A 20,213-nucleotide genomic window follows, 5' to 3' on the forward strand; every position below is an offset into this window, starting at 1 on the left:
AACCAGGCAACATCTGGGTTACAGGTGGAATGAACAGAAAATTGCAATAAGGTCCATCGATGAGAAGTTGAAGGGATCTAGACTGCCAAGGATGGAGGAAGGGTGGGGGAGGGGCTGCCAGCCTCCTCTGTTTGTCCCCTCCCCCACCCTTCTGAACTCTTTGATGAAGTCATAGCTTTGTGATGTGGGCCTGGAACTCCAGTCCAGAGCTCATTTTTACTGCCCAGTTGCCCGTGGGCAGCTGTGCTATGTTCAGACAATGGACAATTATCTCTTTTCCTTAAGAAGCTTTATTACTACATGGTTGAGCTCCACTCCCACTTCATGGCTGATTGATATCATCTTCGCCCTCTTATGTGGAGTGGGGCTCTTTTTTCTGTTACTTCCATACCTCCCAAGTTATCCAACTCTACCGCTGCCTAAGGGACATAGATACATCAAGAAGGTAAGGGACACTCAGCCCAACACAACAGGGATTCATTCTTTTCCTCTCTTCCTATTTCCACTTTCCTAAATCAAGTAGAGCGATCCTTGAGATGGGAAATCTTGGGAAAGAATGCAACACCATTCTTCAAGGGCCCTGCCAAGCAGGGCAGGGTATAGCCTGGACACCAAGGTTTCTACCTGAAGATTTCAGCCCATCTGTCTCACTGTGGTAAAGGCTCCAGGGTGACCCCCCAAACACAGGGACTCAGCAGCCAATGATGGGATTTCAGAGAGAGTTCTGGATCTCTGCAGGACCACAGAGCCCCAGTGCTGGCTCATCAGTCGCCTCCCCTTGACAGGCATCTCTGGGGTTTTCCTTCGTGTTGGCACTGATCTAGAGAGCACTGCTGAGGCCATGAGAGCCTCTGATCAGAGGCTGGAGCTGAGCTCTAGCCCTGGGAAGCAGAATCCACCTGACAGAGCACAGGTCTGAAGTCTGTCCCCTTCTTGAAATCCATTGCAGATCTCACAAAATTCTTCTTTGAATTATTCAAAGAAGGAAAAAAATAGTTTTACCCACTGTCTTAGTTTGCTAATGCTGCAGAATGCAAAACACCAGAGATGGATTGGCTTTTATAAAACGGGGATTTATTTCACTAAACAATTACAGTCCTAAGGCCACAAAGCATCCAAGGCAACACATCAGCAATCGGGTACCCTCACCGGAGGACGGCCAATGGCCTCCGGAAAACCTCTGTCAGCTAGGAAGGCAGCTGGCATCTGCTCCAAAGCTCCGGCCTCAAAACGGCTTTCTCCCATGACGTTCCTTTCTAGCAAGCTTGCTTCTCTTCAAAACATCACTCCCAGCTGCACTCTCTTTCCTCTTTGAGTCAGCTCATTTATATAGCTCCACCGATCAAGGCCCACCCCGAATGGGTGGGGCCACGCCTCCATGGGAACATCTCATCAAAATTATCACCGACAGCTGGGTGGGGCACACTCCAAGCAAATCCAACCAGCGCCAAAACTTCTGCCCCACACAAGACTACAAAGATAATGGCATTTGGGGGACACAATACACTCAAACCGGCACATTCCACCCCCTGGAACCCAAAATGACATTATCTTTCCAAATACAATATACATTCATTTCATCACAACATCACAAAAACTTAAATCATTTCAGTAACAAAAGTACAAAATCCCATCAAAATCAATTTAGACGTGGTCAGTCCTAAGGCATAATTTTCCTTTAGCTGTGGATCTGTGAACCTAGAACAAGTTATGTGCTTCCAATATACAAAGGAGAGACATTCATAGGATAAACATTTCCATTGCCATAAGGAGAAACAGTAAGGAAAACAGGGTTAACAGGAGCAAAACAGTTCCTAAAACCTGCAGGACAAACTCCATTAGATTTCAAAGTCTGAGAGTCATTTACAGAACAATGTTGCATCCTTGGGGCTTGAGAGAGCGGGAGTCTAACCCTTCCCAAGGGCCTTTTCTGCAGCCCGTTCCTCTCCAAACACTTAGGTGAGTGCTCCAACATTTCCACACATTGGGGAGACCACCTTCTCGGCTCCACCCTCCTCAAACCTCGGGGCAGCTCCCGGATTCCCTTCCATCTCCGGGGCACATGCTCAACCCCTTCAGAACAGTGTGGTGGCAGCCAGGCTCTCCCCAATTCCCTGGAAATGTGCTCCAACCTCTTTGGGACCTGAGGTGGCAAAACTCTTCCAGAGCATCGAGGCGGAAAGCCCGCCCTCGACCTCCAGGGCAAACTCACCCTTTCCATGCATGTGGGCTGCTCCGCTCTCCCAGCCCGAGACCTCCTGACTCCAGACCTCAACCTCCATGGCTCTGTCTTTGAAGAGATTTTTCCTTTAATTTTTTCCTTGTCTGTCTCCTCCAGTCCAGACCGGCAATGGCTCTGTCTATAAAGATCTCGCAAAAATTCTGTTGGCTTTGCATGAAGCATGCAGGGGTCAAAGCCATCAGACAATAGGACTTTCCACAAATCCTTTCTGCTTAACTCCTTTTCCAATCTTGGCTTGTACTGAAATGGCGGCTGGCTTCCATGTTTGGTTATGTCCTCACGTTGGGCTGTAGCTTCTGGGATTCCACCCCCTGGAAGCTCGTAATTTTCTAAGCCATCAGCTTCTGGTTTCTTTGAACCCAAGAGTTCAGTTCTAAGTTTATCTCTCTCCACTCGCATTTTACTATAAGCTGTAAGGAGAAGCCAGGGTATATCCTCCACAGATAGTCTGGAGATCTCCTCAGCTAAGTATTCCAGGTTGTCACTTTTAAATTCTTCCTTCCATCTGACACCAGGACTCACTTTTGCCAAATTTTGTGCCACTTTAAAACAAGGATCACCTTTCTTCCAGTTTGCAACAACACATTCATCATTTCTACTCAAGTCCTCATCAGAAGTATCTTTAGAGTCCATATTTCCACAAACAGTCTCTTTAAAGCAGTTTTGGCCTTTTCTATCAAGCTCCTCACAATTCTTCCAGAATCTTCCCCTTATCCACTTAAAAAGCCGTTCCAACATGTTTGGTATTTGCAGACTCAGCAGCAAAAGCACCCCACTTCTCTGGTACCAAAATCTTTTCTAGTTTGCTAATGCTGCAGAATGCAAAACACCAGAGATGGATTGGCTTTTATAAAACGGGGATTTATTTCACTAAACAATTACAGTCCTAAGGCCACAAAGCATCAAAGCATCCAAGGCAACACATCAGCAATCGGGTACCCTCACCGGAGGACGGCCAATGGCCTCCGGAAAACCTCTGTCAGCTAGGAAGGCAGCTGGCATCTGCTCCAAAGCTCCGGCCTCAAAACGGCTTTCTCCCAGGACGTTCCTTTCTAGCAAGCTTGCTTCTCTTCAAAACATCACTCCCAGCTGCACTCTCTTTCCTCTTTGAGTCAGCTCATTTATATAGCTCCACCGATCAAGGCCCACCCCGAATGGGTGGGGCCACGCCTCCATGGGAACATCTCATCAAAATTATCACCGACAGCTGGGTGGGGCACACTCCAAGCAAATCCAACCAGCGCCAAAACTTCTGCCCCACACAAGACTACAAAGATAATGGCATTTGGGGGACACAATACACTCAAACCGGCACACCCACTATAAAAATGAATAAATGGAAAAACAGAGCCCCATTAATTAAATGTAGAGTCATGTTATTCATGAATACTGAATGGCTGCTGTGTATCTTGAGAGAGAAAAGAACTGGGTCCCAGCTCCTCATTCTTTTCTTGTCTATCAGCGTCAAATGGGGACAAGGGGAAGGAACAGGAGGAGGAAGAAAAATCAAGCTTTGAAAGGTAAGGTCCTCCCCATTCAACCCTGACTCCCCCTACCCCAGGCATTAACCTCAATCTCTCCTGTCCCTGGGGGGGCCCAGGTCCATGGTCATGGAGGGTGTCAGGCACTAGAGCACATCCCTCTGGGGAAACAGAACCCTCGAGGGAGGCTCCTGGGAAGGAAATCCAAGCCTAGGATCCTTGTCAGATTACCTGCTGGGACCTTCTCTGGGAATGAAGCAATGATGGGCCTGGGCAATGGGTGGTGCCCATTAGGGAGCAGTGTGGGATGTAGTAGACAGATATAGTGGCTGAATTTGAAGGTAGAATATCCAGGTCCAACTGTGGACAAAGTTGTTTAACCTCCCTAAGGCTCTCCTTGAGAAGTCACAGTGAGTATTGGATGTAGGAACACTTTGCAAATGGTTCAGCCCACCCACACGTGAGCCTTCCTCTTACAATCAGGGATCATGTGATCTTGTACACAGATGCTTGAGCTCCAGAGCCTCATCTCTCAACAGTCTCCCCTAAAAGGACATTCCACTCAGGTTCCTGTAAGATCCCTAGGCCCCTACCTTCACCACCCATAACCCAGTCCCCTGATTTCCAGCTTGCAGAGAGAGCCTGCAAGAACTGAAGGAGACTCAAGACCTGTTCTTGCTTCTGCAAAGGTGAGTAACCTCTCCCACTCTCTCCTGTGTCACTGTTCCTACCATCTCCAATGCAATCAGAGAGCCACAGGGTGGCCTGGGACTGACAAAGGATGGGAAATCCATGGGGAGAGAATGAAACAGAAAACTCTGGGGTGAGGGAGGGCAGGAGCATGGTGAAGACAGGTGGGGAGTGGAGAGGCCAGGTGCCTCGGATTCTCCCACCTCTGCCAGGCTATCCTGGCCCCATTCTGCTCCTGGCTGCAGCTTCTGCCTCCTATCTCCTGCAGCCTCCTGGGTCAGCTCCCTGAAAAGGGCAACTTTCATCAGCTCTTATGTCAAGAGCCCTCTGCTGAGATGTGCAAAACGGCACCTGCTGAAGCCCATCTGCCACGTGAGGAACCCATAGACAACGCTGCTCCCGCTGTGTCCCCTTGGGCTTCCACAGTTCCTCTGACCAAGCCCCCTCTACCTCTGGCCTCCAAGCTTTCACCATACCTGACCACCCCCTCAGTTCCTGGTCTTTTGCACTCACCTCTGAGTGCCTCTCAGCCATCAGAACCTTTTCTACCTCTAGACCATTGCTCACGCCAACCACTCGCACCTTTCTCACCCCCACCACCTGCCTCTGGTTCTTTGGCCTGCCCTCAGCCTCCAACAGCCTTCTCTGCTCCACCACTGATAGGCTCCCCTTTGACTCTTTCTCAGCATGACTTGATGTCACTCCCACTGAGTGCATCTTTATATAACAAGTCTTGGTTGTCTGCTTCTACGCCAACAATCTCAAGCTTTGACCGGTCAAGCCGTCCCATTCTGGTACCTTGTTCTCCTCAGATTGTTTCCTGTAGAGAATTGTGGCCCACCTCCCAGAATGAGTCACAATCCCTCATGCCAATTGCAATTCAACACCTGGAATGTCACTTTTTGAAGAAGCAAAAAGAGAGTTGGAGGGCTTTACCCTTCGTGGTCACACGATCTCAGGAAGCCTTTAGTTCTCTAAGTTCTAACCTTCCCCAGGAGAGCCAAGCCTCCCAGGCCCACAAGTCAGTCTCCAGCCTTCCTGGGGATTTTCCTGTCAGCCCCGTGCTTTGCAGGCACCTGGAGCAACACCTTCCAAAGAGGTTTGTCCAACAGCAGGGCAGCCTGCCCCGTAGGATCCATGTAGGTCTGGAACAGGTGCAGCCTCAGAGAAAATCGCCAGGGATCTGTCAAGAACCCTCTCGGCCCTCTGTATGTACACAGCAAAGTAGCAGGGACATAAAGAAGCTGAAAGCCAGGCACCCAGGAGACTTCCATTTGTGCAATTCAGCAAACTTCCAGCTAGGGAGGGACCCAAAGGCAGATCTGGGGTATAGTTTAGGGAGGGTCTCACGATATACTGTATCTCAGGAATCAGAGAGCTTTGAGAAGGACTCTACCGAGGAGTCAAAAAATGAATTGAAGAGGCCATCAGGAAATGTCTTAGCAAGGATCTCAGAGAAGAAACAAGTAGAAAGTGACCTAGAAGTCCATATGGACAAGAAGTGGTGGCAGATCAATAAGGGTACAACCCCTATGAAAGGGCAGCATTCTTGGGTTTCTGTCAGCCATGCCTTGTCCAAGTCGGACACTCAGATGGAAACCAGAAAGCTGGTATGCTTGGATGGTCAGAAATATTGCGTGAACACCTCCCAAGAGCTTCTCTTCCTCAATCTGGTCACACAAAAGGTGCTGGAAGCACATAGGAAAAAGCTTTGGGTGAAGCACAGGTGGAGTCTACTCCTTAAAGTTCTCAAGACCACAAAACTGTTTGTGTCGAGAAAGGCCCAAGCCTCACCTCCTCAACAGTGTGCCTTTCCCACAGCAGTCACCCATGATATAGCCAAGGTTAGCAAGCCTCTGGGAGAAAAGCCCCAGGTGAGTCAGGAAGAGAAGGTGGTACCAACAAATTTAGCCTCCACCTTGAAGAGTCGTCTCCCTGCTCCATCCCCTGCATTTGAGGAAATCCAGAGCATCCCAAGTCAGGCCCCTCCTGGTGATGACCACAAGCTCTCAGAGGCCCCTCTGACCGGAGAGGAGGGCAGGCAGTCTCCTCAGCCCCTCACCCCCAGCATCGTGAGCAGACCCATACAGAGTGAGACTGTCCTGGAGACCCAGAGAGGCAGCCTGGAGCCCACCTCAAGTCAAGTCATGGGAGAGAATGGGCCAAGGGAGGAGAGTGGGAGTAATAATACCCCAGGAGCCCCCAGCCCTGGTGAATCAGTATTGGAGATGGATGTAGAATCCCAATCTCCAAAGGTCATAGAGAGCAGCGAGGGGTCCCCTGCTCTTCAACCCCAGCATAGCGACATCTTGAGAGCCAGTGAGCAGGCAGACTCCCCAGTCTTAAATGTGAATTTGAGTGGTTTAGGGTCTCCAGGGATCTGTCAAAATTTCACACCCTCTAGAATGTCTGCTGCCCAGGTTCTAGAACTACCAAGCCCTAAATTGCAAGTCATTAGTAAACCTGAGATCAAAATGAAAGTTGAGCCAGAGATTCAGCCTCGAGATGGCCGCACTGATGTGCCCCTTGCTGCAGGCATCTTGGCTTCTCAAGTGCCCCAGCGCCGTCCCCGGAGCACAACCAGTGGGAACAGGCCAGTTCTCCAAGATGGCTGCATGGCAGTTGGAAAGAGCAGCCTGGTGCAGCAGGAGTCCAAAATCTTGAAGCCCCAGGCCCCACTGAAAAGCCAGAACAAGACTTTTACCCCTGCTACCAGGAGAGAGGACTGTAGGAGGCCCAAATGAGAACATCATGAAGGGTTTGCAAGATTGGGGAGTTCCCCAACCAGAAAGATGGGCCCACTTGGCCAGGGGAGGGGAATAGCAAACACCCCAAGCAAGAACCTCCAGTTCCTGCCAGAGAAGGGAGAGTCTCCACCCGAGAGGCCCCAGGGAAAAAAGACGAGTCGCTTTCTTCAGTGGGTTTTCTCCAGTAAAGACAAAGGGCAGAAAGAACCTCTGCAAAAGGTCAAGCCCACAGCAGCCTCTGCCCTTGGCCGGGAACCAGTCAAAGTCAAACCAATTTATATGAACAAAGAGGCTGCTGATGCTGAAGCTCGGGAGCTCATGTCAGCTGTTGGCCAGATGCTAGAGGAGAAAATAGCACTTCAGGCCTCAGAGTTAAGTAAGCAGAAGCAGAAGGTCCAGGTTCCGGTTGGGAGGGGCCCCTCCTGTCACGGAGCTTCCTCCCACGTAGAACAAAGAAGAGTGATGAGTGATACAACCTGCCATCGCCATGACACCCCTGAGAGTTGCCCTATCATAGAAAATTGGATCAGAGACAAAGACGGAAATATCTGGAAAATTGTGGGTATCAAGATGAGCAATTGTGCATTCCACCCCATGGAGCCCATGTCCCCAGTCAACTCCTACCACCATTTGCCATGGATGACAGGGAACTCGGGCCGCCCTCCCCACTGCCCACGGCACTGTCAGTGGAGAAATGGCTTCTCTGGTCAACCAGAAAATGCTTCTCCAGGCCGTCTTAGTGGGAAAACTTCTGTCCAAGGAAGCATGCAGTCCAAGTAGAGGAAAACCTGTGTTGTTTTTTTTTTTGTTTTTTTTTTTTTTCACGCTAACCCATCTTCTATGGTTTTGGCTTCTCCCAAACCAAGATGTTTATTATTCCCCGAATATATATGTTTTTCTCTCATAAGAAGGTGGTGGCTTCTGTCTGTCACACTGGGGTGTAGGGGTCAGCATGCTGAGTCACTGCTTTGGTTTCTAGAAGGGAAGGGGGCATGGAGGGAGGTTGACAGTGACACTGCACGTTCACCCTCACCCCAGGTTCCTTTGTTTTGTCATTACAAAACACACACACACAACACCACACACAAAAGCAATTCAGGGCTTTTCAAGATGAGAAAAACTTAAGAGGACCTGACTACAGGATCCAGCTCAAACTTTCTTTCTGCAGCTCTCTCTACACTGAACTTATTGCAACTGTAGAGAGGATGGGTTTTTGGAGGCATCACAGATACGACCAGAAATTCCCCATTCAGGATGTGTCAGAGACAAGTAGCTTCCCACATATCCCAAAGGAGACAGGGAGCATTTAGAGGAGAGGGCAATGAGCCCTGAGTTTAGAGGTGAGAAAAATCTTGTCCCAGGATCCCTTGGTGGGAAACAGATGTCACCTGCCCAGGGAGCCCCGAGCCTGCCCTATGATCACAGGTCATCATTTAAACAGAAGCGAGGTCTTTGACAGCTAGGAGGAGAGGGGCAAATAGAAACTGCTGGCTCAGAATGGAGCCAGGCTCCAGATCCCAGCCAGAGAGCACAGGCTTTGAAAGGAGAAGGCGTTCAGGGAGAAGACACCAGCACAGCTCATCCTAATGTGACGTGCTAATCCATGGGGAGAGAGGTAGTGATGAGAACATAAAGGACACTGCTCCCTTATTCCCTTAGGGTTTACATGGAACTGTCCTGAGAAGCTATGTCAGTGTGTGTGTCCACATACCTTTGTGTGGGTCTGTGTGTACCTGTGTGTGTTTCAACAGATAGTCACTGGACAATCTGAAGAATCCACGTGTCTGCCTGCCAGTCACACCACTCAAGGGAAGCCAACTCCGGTGCTCAGGTCCTTACTCCAGAATTTTCTCCAACATTTGTAGATCAGAAGACCACCCTTTATTACCCTCATGCAGACCCCTAGAAGGCAAACTTAAGGTCAGGAACTGAAAACATTCAGAAGAAACCCCCCATGAGGAGTTAATCCCTACGTTTTCCCGTCTCCATTTTAATTCCCTTCAGTGACTTCAAAGGGTCAACTATGACAGCTTCATCTTCTTGCTGAGGGGGAGAAGAGAGAGACAGAGGAGCTGAAAAAAGTGGAAACTGCAGCACTCACCCCCCACCCCCAATGCAGTATGGGCAGCACCCATCAAAGGGGTGTATTTATAAGTTCCAGACACCAGCGGGGTGGGGTGCGCAGCAGCTGGGAGTGTGGGGAGAAGCACGTGGCAGTGAGAAACGTCTATGCAGCACAACACCCAGGATGTGTGACAGACAAAGCACCCTCTCTTTCCCAACAGTTTGGTACTGCTGGGGAAAAGAGAGGCTGACACTTGTAATGCAACAATGTAAATGCTGCTACCACATGGGGTTGCTGTTAAAACCAGTAAGCCATCCCCTGTAAGCCAGTTACAGCTTAGATAAAATTACTGTATTATAGTGAGGGTGTAACAGGTGTTTGGCTTTAGCTCAGGTGGGAGGGCCAGGTGAGCAGGGCTAGAAAGAGGGAAAGAAGCCTTGCTCCACCCCCGCCATGTGATGGGTGCTGTGGAAGGGGCTGCTTCCCTGATGTCATCTACATAGTCTCAAAGCCCCGAAGCAGTGAATATTGTCATCCTCCTTTTGCAAATGCAAAAGCTGAGGCTCAGGGAAATGCAATAACCTTCCCAGGGTCACACACCCGTAGGCGACAAAGCCAGGCTTCAAAGGGAGTTACGCCCACCTCTCGGGACAGACCATTTCCTGTATGGTTCAATTAGCTCGATGTAGGATTTTTTTGAAAATGTCTCCAAATTGTTTCACATCTAATTACTGGCCTAGAATAGTTGATATAATGGGATCACAGAGCCCTACTGACTGACTGTTGGCTGACCCCACAAGTTACTGCCTGATCAGCTTCCCCTCTCAGCGCTATCATAAGGTGATAACGCAGCTCAGTCCATTTGCCACACGGGTCAGAGAGCAAGTTAAAGGACCACCGAGAAAGGATGACTTCCATACCTCTTCACGGCAATGGCCAGGTTTTCCATTTCCGGGCTCTGAAGTTTGATCTCACAGATACAGTTCGTTATAACGTGTTCATATGGCTGAATGAGTCTCAACTCCACGAGGTTGATGTTTTCATACAGGGTACTAACTTGCTCTTTTCTGCCAAAAATAAAAATAAAAATTGTTAGTAACCAATAAAATAACATAAAAAGGTAAATTTGCAGAGCATTTTTTAAGAAAGAGACACAAAGTAAAGAACTAAGGTGGGAAATAGCAGCAGTAATAGAATGACCTAGAATGAAGAGAAAGCAGTCAGAGATACTGTTGCATTATTCTTTATATATATATATATATATTTTTTTTTTTAATTTATTGAGGCTTGTTTTTATGTCCCAGCATACGGTCCATTCTGGAGAAAGATCCATGAACACTAGAGAAGAATGTGTGTCCTGGTGACCTGGGATGTAATATTCTGCATATGTCTGTTAAAATTCTCTCTCTCTCTCTCTCTCTCCTTTCTTTGTTTCTCTATTGGTAGGGCTCCCTTTAGTACCTGAAGTAGGGCAGGTCTTTTATTAGCAAAATCTCTCAGCATTTGTTTGTGTGTGAACAATTTAAGCCCTCCCTCAAATTTGAAGGTGAGTTCTGCTGGATAAAGTATTCTTGGCTGGAAATTTTTCTCTCAGAATTTTAAATATGTCATGCCACTGCCTTCTCGCTTCCATGGTGGCTGCTGAGTAGTCACAACTTAGTCTTATGTTGTTTCCTTTGTATGTAGTGAATTGCCTTTCTCTTGCTGCTTTCAGAACTTGCTCCTTCTCTTCAGTATTTGACAGTCTGATCAGAATATGTCTTGGAGTGGGTTTACTTGGATTTATTCTATTTGGAGTTCGCTGGGCATTTATGCTTTGTGTATTTATATTGTGTAGGTTTGGGAAGTTTTCCCCCAAAATTTCTTGCAATTCTCTTTCTAGACCTTTACCCTTCTCTTCCCCTTCATGGGACACCAATGAGTCTCAAATTTGGATGTTGTATTTTATCATATTCCTGAGATCCATTTCAATTTTTTTGATTTTTTTTCCCCGTTCTTTCTTTTCTTTCATTTTCTGTTTTGTGGTCCTCAAGGAGGCTGAGTTGTTGTTCAACTTCCTCTAATCTTTATCCAGAGTCTTTTTAATTTGGCCTACAGTTTCTTTAATTTCCATAAGATCTTCTATTTTTTATTTAGTCTTGCAATTTCTTCTTTGTGCTCTTCTAGGGTCTTCTTTATGTCCTTTATATCCTGTGCCATGCTCTCACTGCCTGTCTGTAGTTCTTTGATTAAATGTGCCAAGTACTTTGTGTCTTCTGATCTTCTGATTTGGGTGTTTGGGTTTGAATTCTTCATATCGTCTGGTTTTATCATATGCTTTAAGATTTTCTGTTGTTTTTGGCCTCTTGGCATTTGCTTTACTTGATCTCTAATTTGTCAGCACTGCAGCTTGGTGGCGTACACTTTCTCTAACTAACCAGCAGATGGCATCCGTGAGTCACCTGTTCCCCTCAAGTCAGTTCTCCCCAACTTTGTCTTTGTGGTGTGTGGGGATCTGATTCTTGAGGGGTTCAACTGCTGCACTAAATTTGGGTGTGTTGTTGGTGTTGTCCACCCTGAATGAGGGGTGTGTGTCTGAGTCGTTAGGGAGGGAAGGCAGCTTTAATAATCAAACCTCCCAGTTGTTCCCAGAGATTTAAGGCTATTGCAAGAGTCTAAGCCTTCATTTCAGTCTTGCCACAGATTGTGCCACTGACCCGTAAGTCCTTGGTATTGGTGTAGGTTCCCTGGGATTTCAAAGCGGGTCCCCATTCCCTGCTGGGCTCTTCCAGGACCTCTGCTGAGGGAGGGCTGCACCATGTCACAAGTGTGCACTGGCCTCCAGGGAAGCCCTGGGACGCTGGGCGATGCAGGGGCATTCCCAGCCCACTTCAAAGATGGTTGAATGGGACGTGTTAACTTCCCCCTTTTCACACAGCTCCACCCTCCCAGCTCCAGGACAATCAGCTGTGGGTGTATTAAAGGCCCCTGTCCATGGCCGATACTGTGGCATGTGCACGGTGCTGAGGGAAGGACTCCCCATCACACTGGGTTTCCTTGTGCGGCTCTGGGCTGTGGGTCCGGCCCCGAGCAGGAGTGTCCCCAGCCCGCCGGGGAGATGGCTGCAAATGGTGCGTTTTTTTCTCCTTTTGGCTCCCCTTTGCTCCCCTGGCCCTGTGACAATCAGTAGCAGGTGTGGGAAGGGGTATCCTCCAAGCCAGACACTGAGGCGTTAGCCCAGCCCACTCCCACCGTGCTTCAATGCACGGCTCTCCCCATCATATCTGCAGCTGCTCCTGGGCTTTTTTTTTTTTTTAAAGAACTAGTCCGTCTCCAAATGCCAGCCCACTGTTTCCCTACACCGCAGCATGGCCGAGGGACTTTCAGCTGACTCACTCGTTTCAGAATGCAGACTCCTGGTTTCACCAAATGCACGGTCCCTGTAGATTTAGTAGACCTTGGCTGGCTGGTGCTATCCTGGAACTGGTGCTCTGGGTCACTTTCTGGTTTTCATCTAGTATTTTTCATGGAGGTGTTTTTTTTTGCCCTGTCTCACCTAGCCACCATCTTAGGTTCTCCAACTGCATTATTCTTGATGCCAGAAGACAGAAACCTATAAAAGCCCTGGAAAAGAAAAAGGAGGGATTGACAGGGAAACATTTTTTTTTTTTGTCACAGCTGTTCTGTTGTTTTTTTTAAAATAGAAAGGTAAATAAAGTTACAGAAACAAAATTAGTTAACATGAAGCCATTTACTTAATTCCATGTTCCTCTAATCTCTCGTAAGAAGTGTTTTAGCCTTTATAGTCATAAGAGTGGATATACCTATTCTTTTATATTCGGTTACAAATTGTTTCATTTAAACTAATATTTATATATGTATTTCTATGTGACAGTCCACATACTTTATTACCTTTCATTAAAATACAGAAATGTCCAGAGCTATTTTAGTAGAACATTTGGCAAGAGTTGGTAACTGATGCGATGGAGAATAAAGGGGAGAACTTACGAGGCTGGTGGTGTCCTTGGCTCACAGCTTAGGAGAGGGACCTGGTGTACTAGGGGGAATCTAGCATGATCTATGAACAGTGCACTCCTTATCTGTAGTTAATGAAGCTCATCTACCTCAGCTGCTACCCATGGGATGCTTTCACCGTGTGTGCACTGCACCACCACCACCATTGCCCCACCATGGCCAAAGCTTCTCTGCAGTGATGGCAGCTTACTGTCCTCCGTGGGTGGCTCACTCCATCAGAAACCATCCACTCCATCCTCCCTTCTCCTGATCCCACTGGAGAGCCAGGCTCAATAATAGTCAACACAAGCTGTGACTGTGCTGTGACAGTGGCAGCACTTCTTGAAAATAGAGAACATTTATGCCAGTGGGAAGAAGAAGTGCCGGGAATTTAGATAACACGAAATACCTGGATTTGCAAGAAATGGGAGCTCCCCCACTTTATCACAGGTTGTGAGGCTTGCCTGTGAGGATACCTGGTAGCATGAGGACTCTGTCCTGGGCAGAAGGGCATGAAGGATGGCCTGGGATATTGTTTAGAGCCTAACTGCTTGGCTAAGGAGTCCCAGGTGAGCCAAGCAGAAAAGGTGACCTGAAGCTCCAACCTGTGGAGTGTGAGGGCAACTCGAGTAAGATTTGATCTGCAGAGCCTGGTATGATGCAACAAGTCGACGTAGGGGTGGGTGGGGAGGGTGGGCCATTTGTTGGGCTTCTGCAGACCAGGAGAGGGTGAGGCTTGTGGGGGAGGTGAGAATGGCACTGAGAGTTGACTCTCAAAGCAGAGGTTTAAGGTGTGGTGAGAGAAACCTTGGCTCTCAGCCTGGCATCAGGGCCCCCCTGTCTGCTTCAAACCCAATTTTCAAAGCCCCGACCACAGCTGAGAGGCCTCCCATTAAGCAGGCCTGGAATCCTTTACTCAACCCCTGGTCTTGGTGTTATGTACCCGAGTCCAACTCAATGGTCCCAGGCTCTAGGACCCTCCTCTCGGTCTCCACCCCATGCCACCCCAGATGTGCTGACTGTTCTACACAGTGTGGAGCCCTTCCTTCTCTACAGTGTAGGACGTGGGGAAATGTCTCACTTGCTCTGAAACGATGCACGCTCACTTCGGGCAGGCAAGGGCTCTTGTCTGCAGCCCGCAGCTCTCTGTGGACAGTGCATCAGGCCCAGCTTCCTCAATGGCACTTTGGTCTCCCCATGCCCTCCCCATGCCCACTTTCCTCCTGGAAGCCAGACATGTCAGGCTATCCTGCAGGGTCCCATGTCTACTGTATAGGAACACCACTGAGTTTTGCATGTTGATCTGGTATCCTGCTACTTTGCTGAACTGATTTATTAGCTTTAGTAACTTTGTCATGTTTTTTTGGGACTTCCTAATATAGGATCTTGTTTTCTGCAGTGAAAATTTTACTTCTTCCTTTCAGATCTGGATGCTTTCATTTCTTTTTCTTGTCTAACTGCTTTAGCTAGAACTTCTAGCACAATGTTGACTAACAGGAGTGACAGAGGGCATCTTGTCTTGTTTCTTACCTTAGAGGGAAAACTTTCAGTCTCTCATCATTGAGTATGATGTTAGCAGTGAGTTTTTCCTATATGCCGTTTTTTTACATTATGGAAGTTTCTTTCTATTCCTACCTTTCAAAGGGTTTTTATTAAGAATGGAAGCTAGATTTTTTCAAATGCCCTTTCTGTAGCCATTGAGACGATCCTGTGGTTCTCCTTATCGATTTGTTAATGTGTATTACAACAATTTATTTTCTTGTGTTGAGATACTCATCAATACATGGAATAAAACCCACTTGGTGTATAATTCTTTGAATGTTCTACTGGATTGGATTTGCAAGTATTTTTTTAAGGATTTTTACGTGTCTATTCATTAGACATCCCCACCATAACTTTGCTTTCAGACCTCTGACCTCAAAAACCAGGGGAGTAAATTTCTGTTGTTTAACCTACAACTTCCTGGTCACATTTACAGAAGCCTTAGGACAATGATCAGATGGGCTGAGATGAGTCTGGGCCTTGAAAAGGGCCTACTGCCCAGTTTGCTGGTTAGGCCCAGGGGAGGAAGCTCTCCTCACCTGCCCTCCTGAGAGCCGGTGGACACAGGTTTCTTGAGTCCCAGCCTGCACCACTATGATTCCTTCTTTCTGGCTGGCTGTCCTGACCCATCCTCCCCTCACAGCGTCAGTGGAGCCCAGAGGTGGACCAGGGTCCTGCAGAGTGCTGGAGTCTGGTGGGGGCTCAGCTGTGTCCCCAGTTCAGGCTGGCCTCCCCGACCCCCTTCCAGCTTTGTTTCCCACTTGCCTTCTCCTGCAGACACCACGCACGTGGAGCCCCGGTTAGCACCATTTGTTTGCTGGCCTGCTGGTCATCACATAGAGTCCCCAGTTCTGCCCCTCCTGTGGTTCCATCTCCCTTCTGAGGATGCCATTGAGATTCACATCTGGGAACCAGCATGTGCATCTTCCCTCTTGCCTTCTCTTCTTCTTCCCTCCAGAGTCTTTTAGTCACTCGTAAACATGACTTAATATTAGAGGTTTCCTTATTACCCAAAGTCACCAGAGTTCATCTCAGTAAATATAAAAATATGTGCTTAATACTTTGTAGAATATTGGTGTTTTGTTCAAACACAACTGGATTAGAAAAGCCAAAAAATTCAATTTAAGAATCCCCAGTATTTTTTAAAGGTTTCCAAATGGATTTAGGCAACTTTGAATAATATAATTTACATAATAAAATCTGAGACAGACGAAACAACAAAATTTCTAACACAAAATTAAAATTTCAAGCTCACAGATTTATGTTATCCAAAAAAGTACAGAAATAAAATTGTATTTTATTTTATAGTATTTTATTTATAAATTAATTTATAAAGTAATTTATTTACAAATTGTATTTTATTTTATAGTAGCCTAAAGAGACATAATGACTAAAAGTAATTTAGTATCCTGGATGGGATCCTAGCACAACAAAAAAAAGGACATTATTTTAAAAAACAAGAAAATGTTAATAAAGCATTGACTTTAGTTAACAACAATGTTATCAGTAGGTTCCTAATTATAACATGTACATCACACTAACATAAGATGAAACTGGGTGTAGGTTATATGGGAACTCTATGTTTGCAATATTTTTTTTTGGTAAATCTAAAACCATTCTGAAAAAGAAAGATTATTTTAAAAATCTATGTGGGGCTATAGTGATACTATTGACCACATGAAGACAGAAGACACAAATCTGAAGAAGCATCAGCATCCACTTCTTTTAACAGAACTATGCTCAAAATCTACAATTTCACTCATGCAGCTGCAGAAGGTTCAATTACACATCACACTGTGAAGCATGACTTTTCACTTAGATCAAATGACATCTTTCTGAATTAATACTGTGCATTTTCAATTCCATTTAGTCATCAAGTCTCTTTAGGCTACTATTGCCTTTGACAGTTGTATAATCTTGGCTACTATCGCCTGTGACAAAATAAATAATTTTGAGCAAGTTATACATTTATCATCAGCTTTTTGGAGAACAGGAAATTTAGTAGTTCATTTTTTATTAAACATGCACCTTTTTTTCTGTTTGTTTTTTAAGGTCATTGCTGCTAAGAGATTTAATTGCAAAATACAAAAGCATTACACCAATTAAAAAAACTAGTACATTTGAACTCTACTAAAAATGGTTAAATCATCATAGGAAGAGTATTCCAGTTATTCTTTATTGCTCTGTGGCAGGGCTGCCCAACCTCTGTTTTCTGTACCTATTTCATGTACACCAGGCCTATAATTTCCCAGTTTCCCACTGATTCCACCCAGTGGCTGCCTGGTGGCTTTGCACATCCTGCAGGTGGCAGCTCCACTGGCCGATTCTCTAGGTGGCCAGTGAGGCAGCCAGTCCCTCCCACCACCATCTGTCACCTGAGCGAATCCCCTGTCGCCAGCTTCTTTTGCCCAAGCTTACTTTGTTCTATCAGTGAGTGCTCTGTTTCCTGCCCCTGAAGGCAAGTTTGAGTTACACTGCGTCTGGAAAGGGCCAGAAAAGCAGAGATTGGTTTATCACTGACCGTATTTCTGAATTAGCCACATGAGAAGACTTTTCACTATAAGGATGCCTCACGTGCTACTAGGCGAAATCATGACAGGAGCTGGAAGGAAAGAGTGAGAACCATGCTAACTCAGCCTGGATTATTTTAATACAACTGTTAACAATTAATACTTGGAAAAAGAGTGAAAATTCTGTACAATTGCCAAAGCAGACAGGATGCAGGGCAATGAGGATACACTGGGATAATCCCAGGCAAACCTGGGAAGATGACAGAATTTATCGAAAGGGAAATTTTGCAAAGAAACTGATATGGCACTATTCATTTCTCCTCAAACCTCTATCTATCTTTCCAAGATAGAAATTTCCAGTAAAAAATAAATACAATACACCATTCACTTGCAATAACATTACTAGATGATGTCTATATTTAACTTGACTCAGGGAACGCTGACATAAGAGGGATGCTGAGCGAGTAAATGTGCATTGTCAGATAAGTACTCTTAAATACAGAAGTATATATTCATACATATATATGTATGCATATATAGCACATTAATAATGTGATCTCCACATATGAAAAAAAATTGATATGGACCTAGGGGCAGAGTGTGAGCACAGGCTGGTTTTCCTGGGTGGAAGGGAGAGGTCTGCGCTGCCCCATCCCCATTGCCATGCTCAGGGTTTTAGGTTAATATACTATATCTGGGGTCAGCAAAGGAAAGCCCACTTGGCCCTCTGCCTGTTTGCATAAATAAAGTTTTATTAGAACAGCCTTGCTCAAGGTTCGTTTATCATCTACGGTTGCCTTCATGTTACAGTGGCAGAGCTGAGTAGCTGCAGCAGAGATCGAATGCCTGCAAAGCCTGAAATACTTTCTTTCTGGATGCTTTACTGAAAAAGTTAAAACTGACTCCTGGACTTTGCAGAACTTTGCCCAGTGACTTTAGTCATGGCCAGTTCTCATTTTCAGTGCCACTAGTTCCGGTGCCCACATGACGTTTCTGTCCATAGGGCTTCCACACCACACCACTCTTGGCCTTTTCTCAAAATACAACACAGACACTGATGAGAGACAACCACCTACTTCTTTCTAACCTGGTTGGGCAGAGGGATCAAGGGTAGAGGTAGATCATAACAATGGCTAACATCTACTGATTACCTGTAGTGTGCCATGCACTGTTCTTTGTGCTTTAGTAGGGGTTGATCCTCATGACAACCCTATGTGGCAGGTTCCAGTATAAACCCACCTTATGTGTGAGGACAGTGAAGCTCTAGAAGTTAAGCATTTTGCCCTGAGTCACAAAGCCAGGATGTGGTGGGGGAAGTATTTGAACTCAGCCAGACCATCACACTTATCCCATTTACCGTTCATTCATGCTTTAAGAAGCCCTCTGCTGTTTGGGGTTTGTACCTTCTCCAAACCTTCAACACAATGATGCTTGTTGTCTGTATTTTCCTCTCTCCGTTGGGAAACTGTCAGTAACTAAATGTCAGTGATTTTAAATAGGAGGCAATTTGCAGTATGAATTGTTCCTAAACCTTGAATAAATCTAGTTAACAGTCTCATCTTCTAGAAGTTTACACTTTTAAAACCTTTTGGGGAATGTTACCAAAATAAGTACATATGCAAGTAAACTATTTTCCAGGGTGACACAAACCCAGGAAGAATTTTACCACATGAGATATACCTGGGTAGGAGGTCCTGGCTCAGGCACTGGTGGTTTAATACTTGGATTAGATCATCCTTTGTCCAAACAGCAGTAAAACACGCACTAGGAGAGCCCAGGATGCTGGACCGGCTTGTCTTCCCAAGTCTCAGGCTGGTGGCACCAAGTGGATGAGATCACTGTGTGTTTTCTCTGGAAGAGAGAGCCAGGTACCCATTCTGTAACTGAGTTAATGGATGAGGGAGACCTACTGCGAGAACAGAGACTGGGATCTCTTCCATCCATAGGTGACGGGTTTGAAGGTTGTTAGTGCGCAAAGGCACACTCTGTCCAGAAAGAAAGACAAACTTCAAAAAGAAGTATGCTGCCCTGTTCTAGCAGCATAGTTGGATTGGGCTGTTGGAATTTATTCTCCAGTTAGTTGGAGTTTATTCTATGTAATAAAAGAACATTTTGAAATCAGTAATTTTTACTTAACTGGTATGGGGAAAAAGGATAAGCCTTTCTATTTACAGTCTAAGTGTCAGTATGGTTCATTCAGGGCATCTGTAAAGGTCAACTGGTGTTACATATAGTGGAAATATAACTATTATTCTTATCCCCAAAGAGAAATGATGATACTATCAGATTTTAGTGTCTTTAATTCTGCTGATTCTATACTAAAGACAAGTAGAAGGCAGTGAAAACTCCCGAAGGTCCACATTTCTGGATTAAATTGCAGTGGCTTTAGATTTACCTTTATGTCTGCAAAATTTATTTCAAAATTCTTTGCTTAATTCTCTGGTTCAGCCCAAAGTGGATGAAGATGGGAATAGTTACGACGCAAACTTGATCATGCCATCTCTTTCAACACCTTTAAACCTCTGCGTCTCTTACACGCTGCACGTCCTAGCTGGCCTGGCTCCTAAGTCCTCCAGCCTCCTGGGACACCTCTGCTCTGCTCCCACCCCATTCAGCTCTCCAGCCTCACTGAACTGCCAGCCCCTCCTGCTCCCCACCCACCTCTGCCTTGAAGCTCTGCACAGCCTTTGTGGTCACTGATGGCTGGGATCTCCTACCCCCCTTTTTTGCCTAGGGTGCCATCTACTTATCCTTCCTACCTATGCTCAAATGCAGCTTCCCAGGTAATCCCACCCCCCAGACTGGCCATGGTCACCTGTTGTTTGCCGTCAGGGCATTTTGTCAATCATATGCGAACTTTCTGAGGGAAGGGACTGAGTCAGTTTCTTACCATTTTATTTCCAGGATCTAACATGGCACCTCCTGGATATTATGGATGTTTTT

The 20,213-nt window shown here is 46.3% G+C and overlaps 1 protein-coding gene and 1 long non-coding RNA gene across 5 annotated transcripts in view; one reads left to right on the forward strand and one right to left on the reverse strand.

The window, feature by feature from the left end:
• The first annotated feature begins 259 nt into the window (after positions 1 to 259).
• LOC119545136 (spermatogenesis-associated protein 31A1-like) lies at positions 260 to 7,803 on the forward strand. The gene is made up of 6 exons (XM_037850733.1): positions 260 to 445; positions 3,705 to 3,762; positions 4,352 to 4,412; positions 4,682 to 7,098; positions 7,159 to 7,718; positions 7,774 to 7,803. The coding sequence occupies exons 1-6, from the start codon at positions 260 to 262 to the stop codon at positions 7,801 to 7,803; spliced, it is 3,312 nt and encodes a 1,103-aa protein (XP_037706661.1).
• Positions 7,804 to 7,923: 120 nt separating this feature from the next.
• The window catches only part of LOC119505150, a 35,870-nt gene continuing 23,580 nt past the window's right edge, over positions 7,924 to 20,213 (reverse strand). For all 4 annotated transcript variants that reach the window (XR_005210682.1, XR_005210685.1, XR_005210683.1 and 1 more), the window contains 4 exons: positions 18,951 to 19,121; positions 12,601 to 12,828; positions 10,146 to 10,292; positions 7,924 to 9,203 (listed from right to left, as the gene is read on the reverse strand). This is a non-coding gene — a long non-coding RNA (uncharacterized LOC119505150). The remainder of the gene's footprint in view (positions 9,204 to 10,145; positions 10,293 to 12,600; positions 12,829 to 18,950; positions 19,122 to 20,213) is intronic.

This window comes from Choloepus didactylus, chromosome 10, assembly GCF_015220235.1.
Source record: "Choloepus didactylus isolate mChoDid1 chromosome 10, mChoDid1.pri, whole genome shotgun sequence".
Lineage (NCBI taxonomy): Eukaryota > Metazoa > Chordata > Mammalia > Pilosa > Megalonychidae > Choloepus > Choloepus didactylus.

What these genes read in the sequence shown, in the direction of transcription:
- LOC119545136 (XM_037850733.1), top strand. Translation starts at nt 260, where the DNA reads ATGGACAATTATCTCTTTTCCTTAAGAAGCTTTATTACTACATGGTTG. An exon ending in GAAAAATCAAGCTTTGAAAG is followed by an intron (nt 3,763 to 4,351) that starts GTAAGGTCCTCC and finishes CCTGATTTCCAG; the next exon opens with CTTGCAGAGAGAGCCTGCAA. An exon ending in GCCCCAGGCCCCACTGAAAA is followed by an intron (nt 7,099 to 7,158) that starts GCCAGAACAAGA and finishes GGCCCAAATGAG; the next exon opens with AACATCATGAAGGGTTTGCA.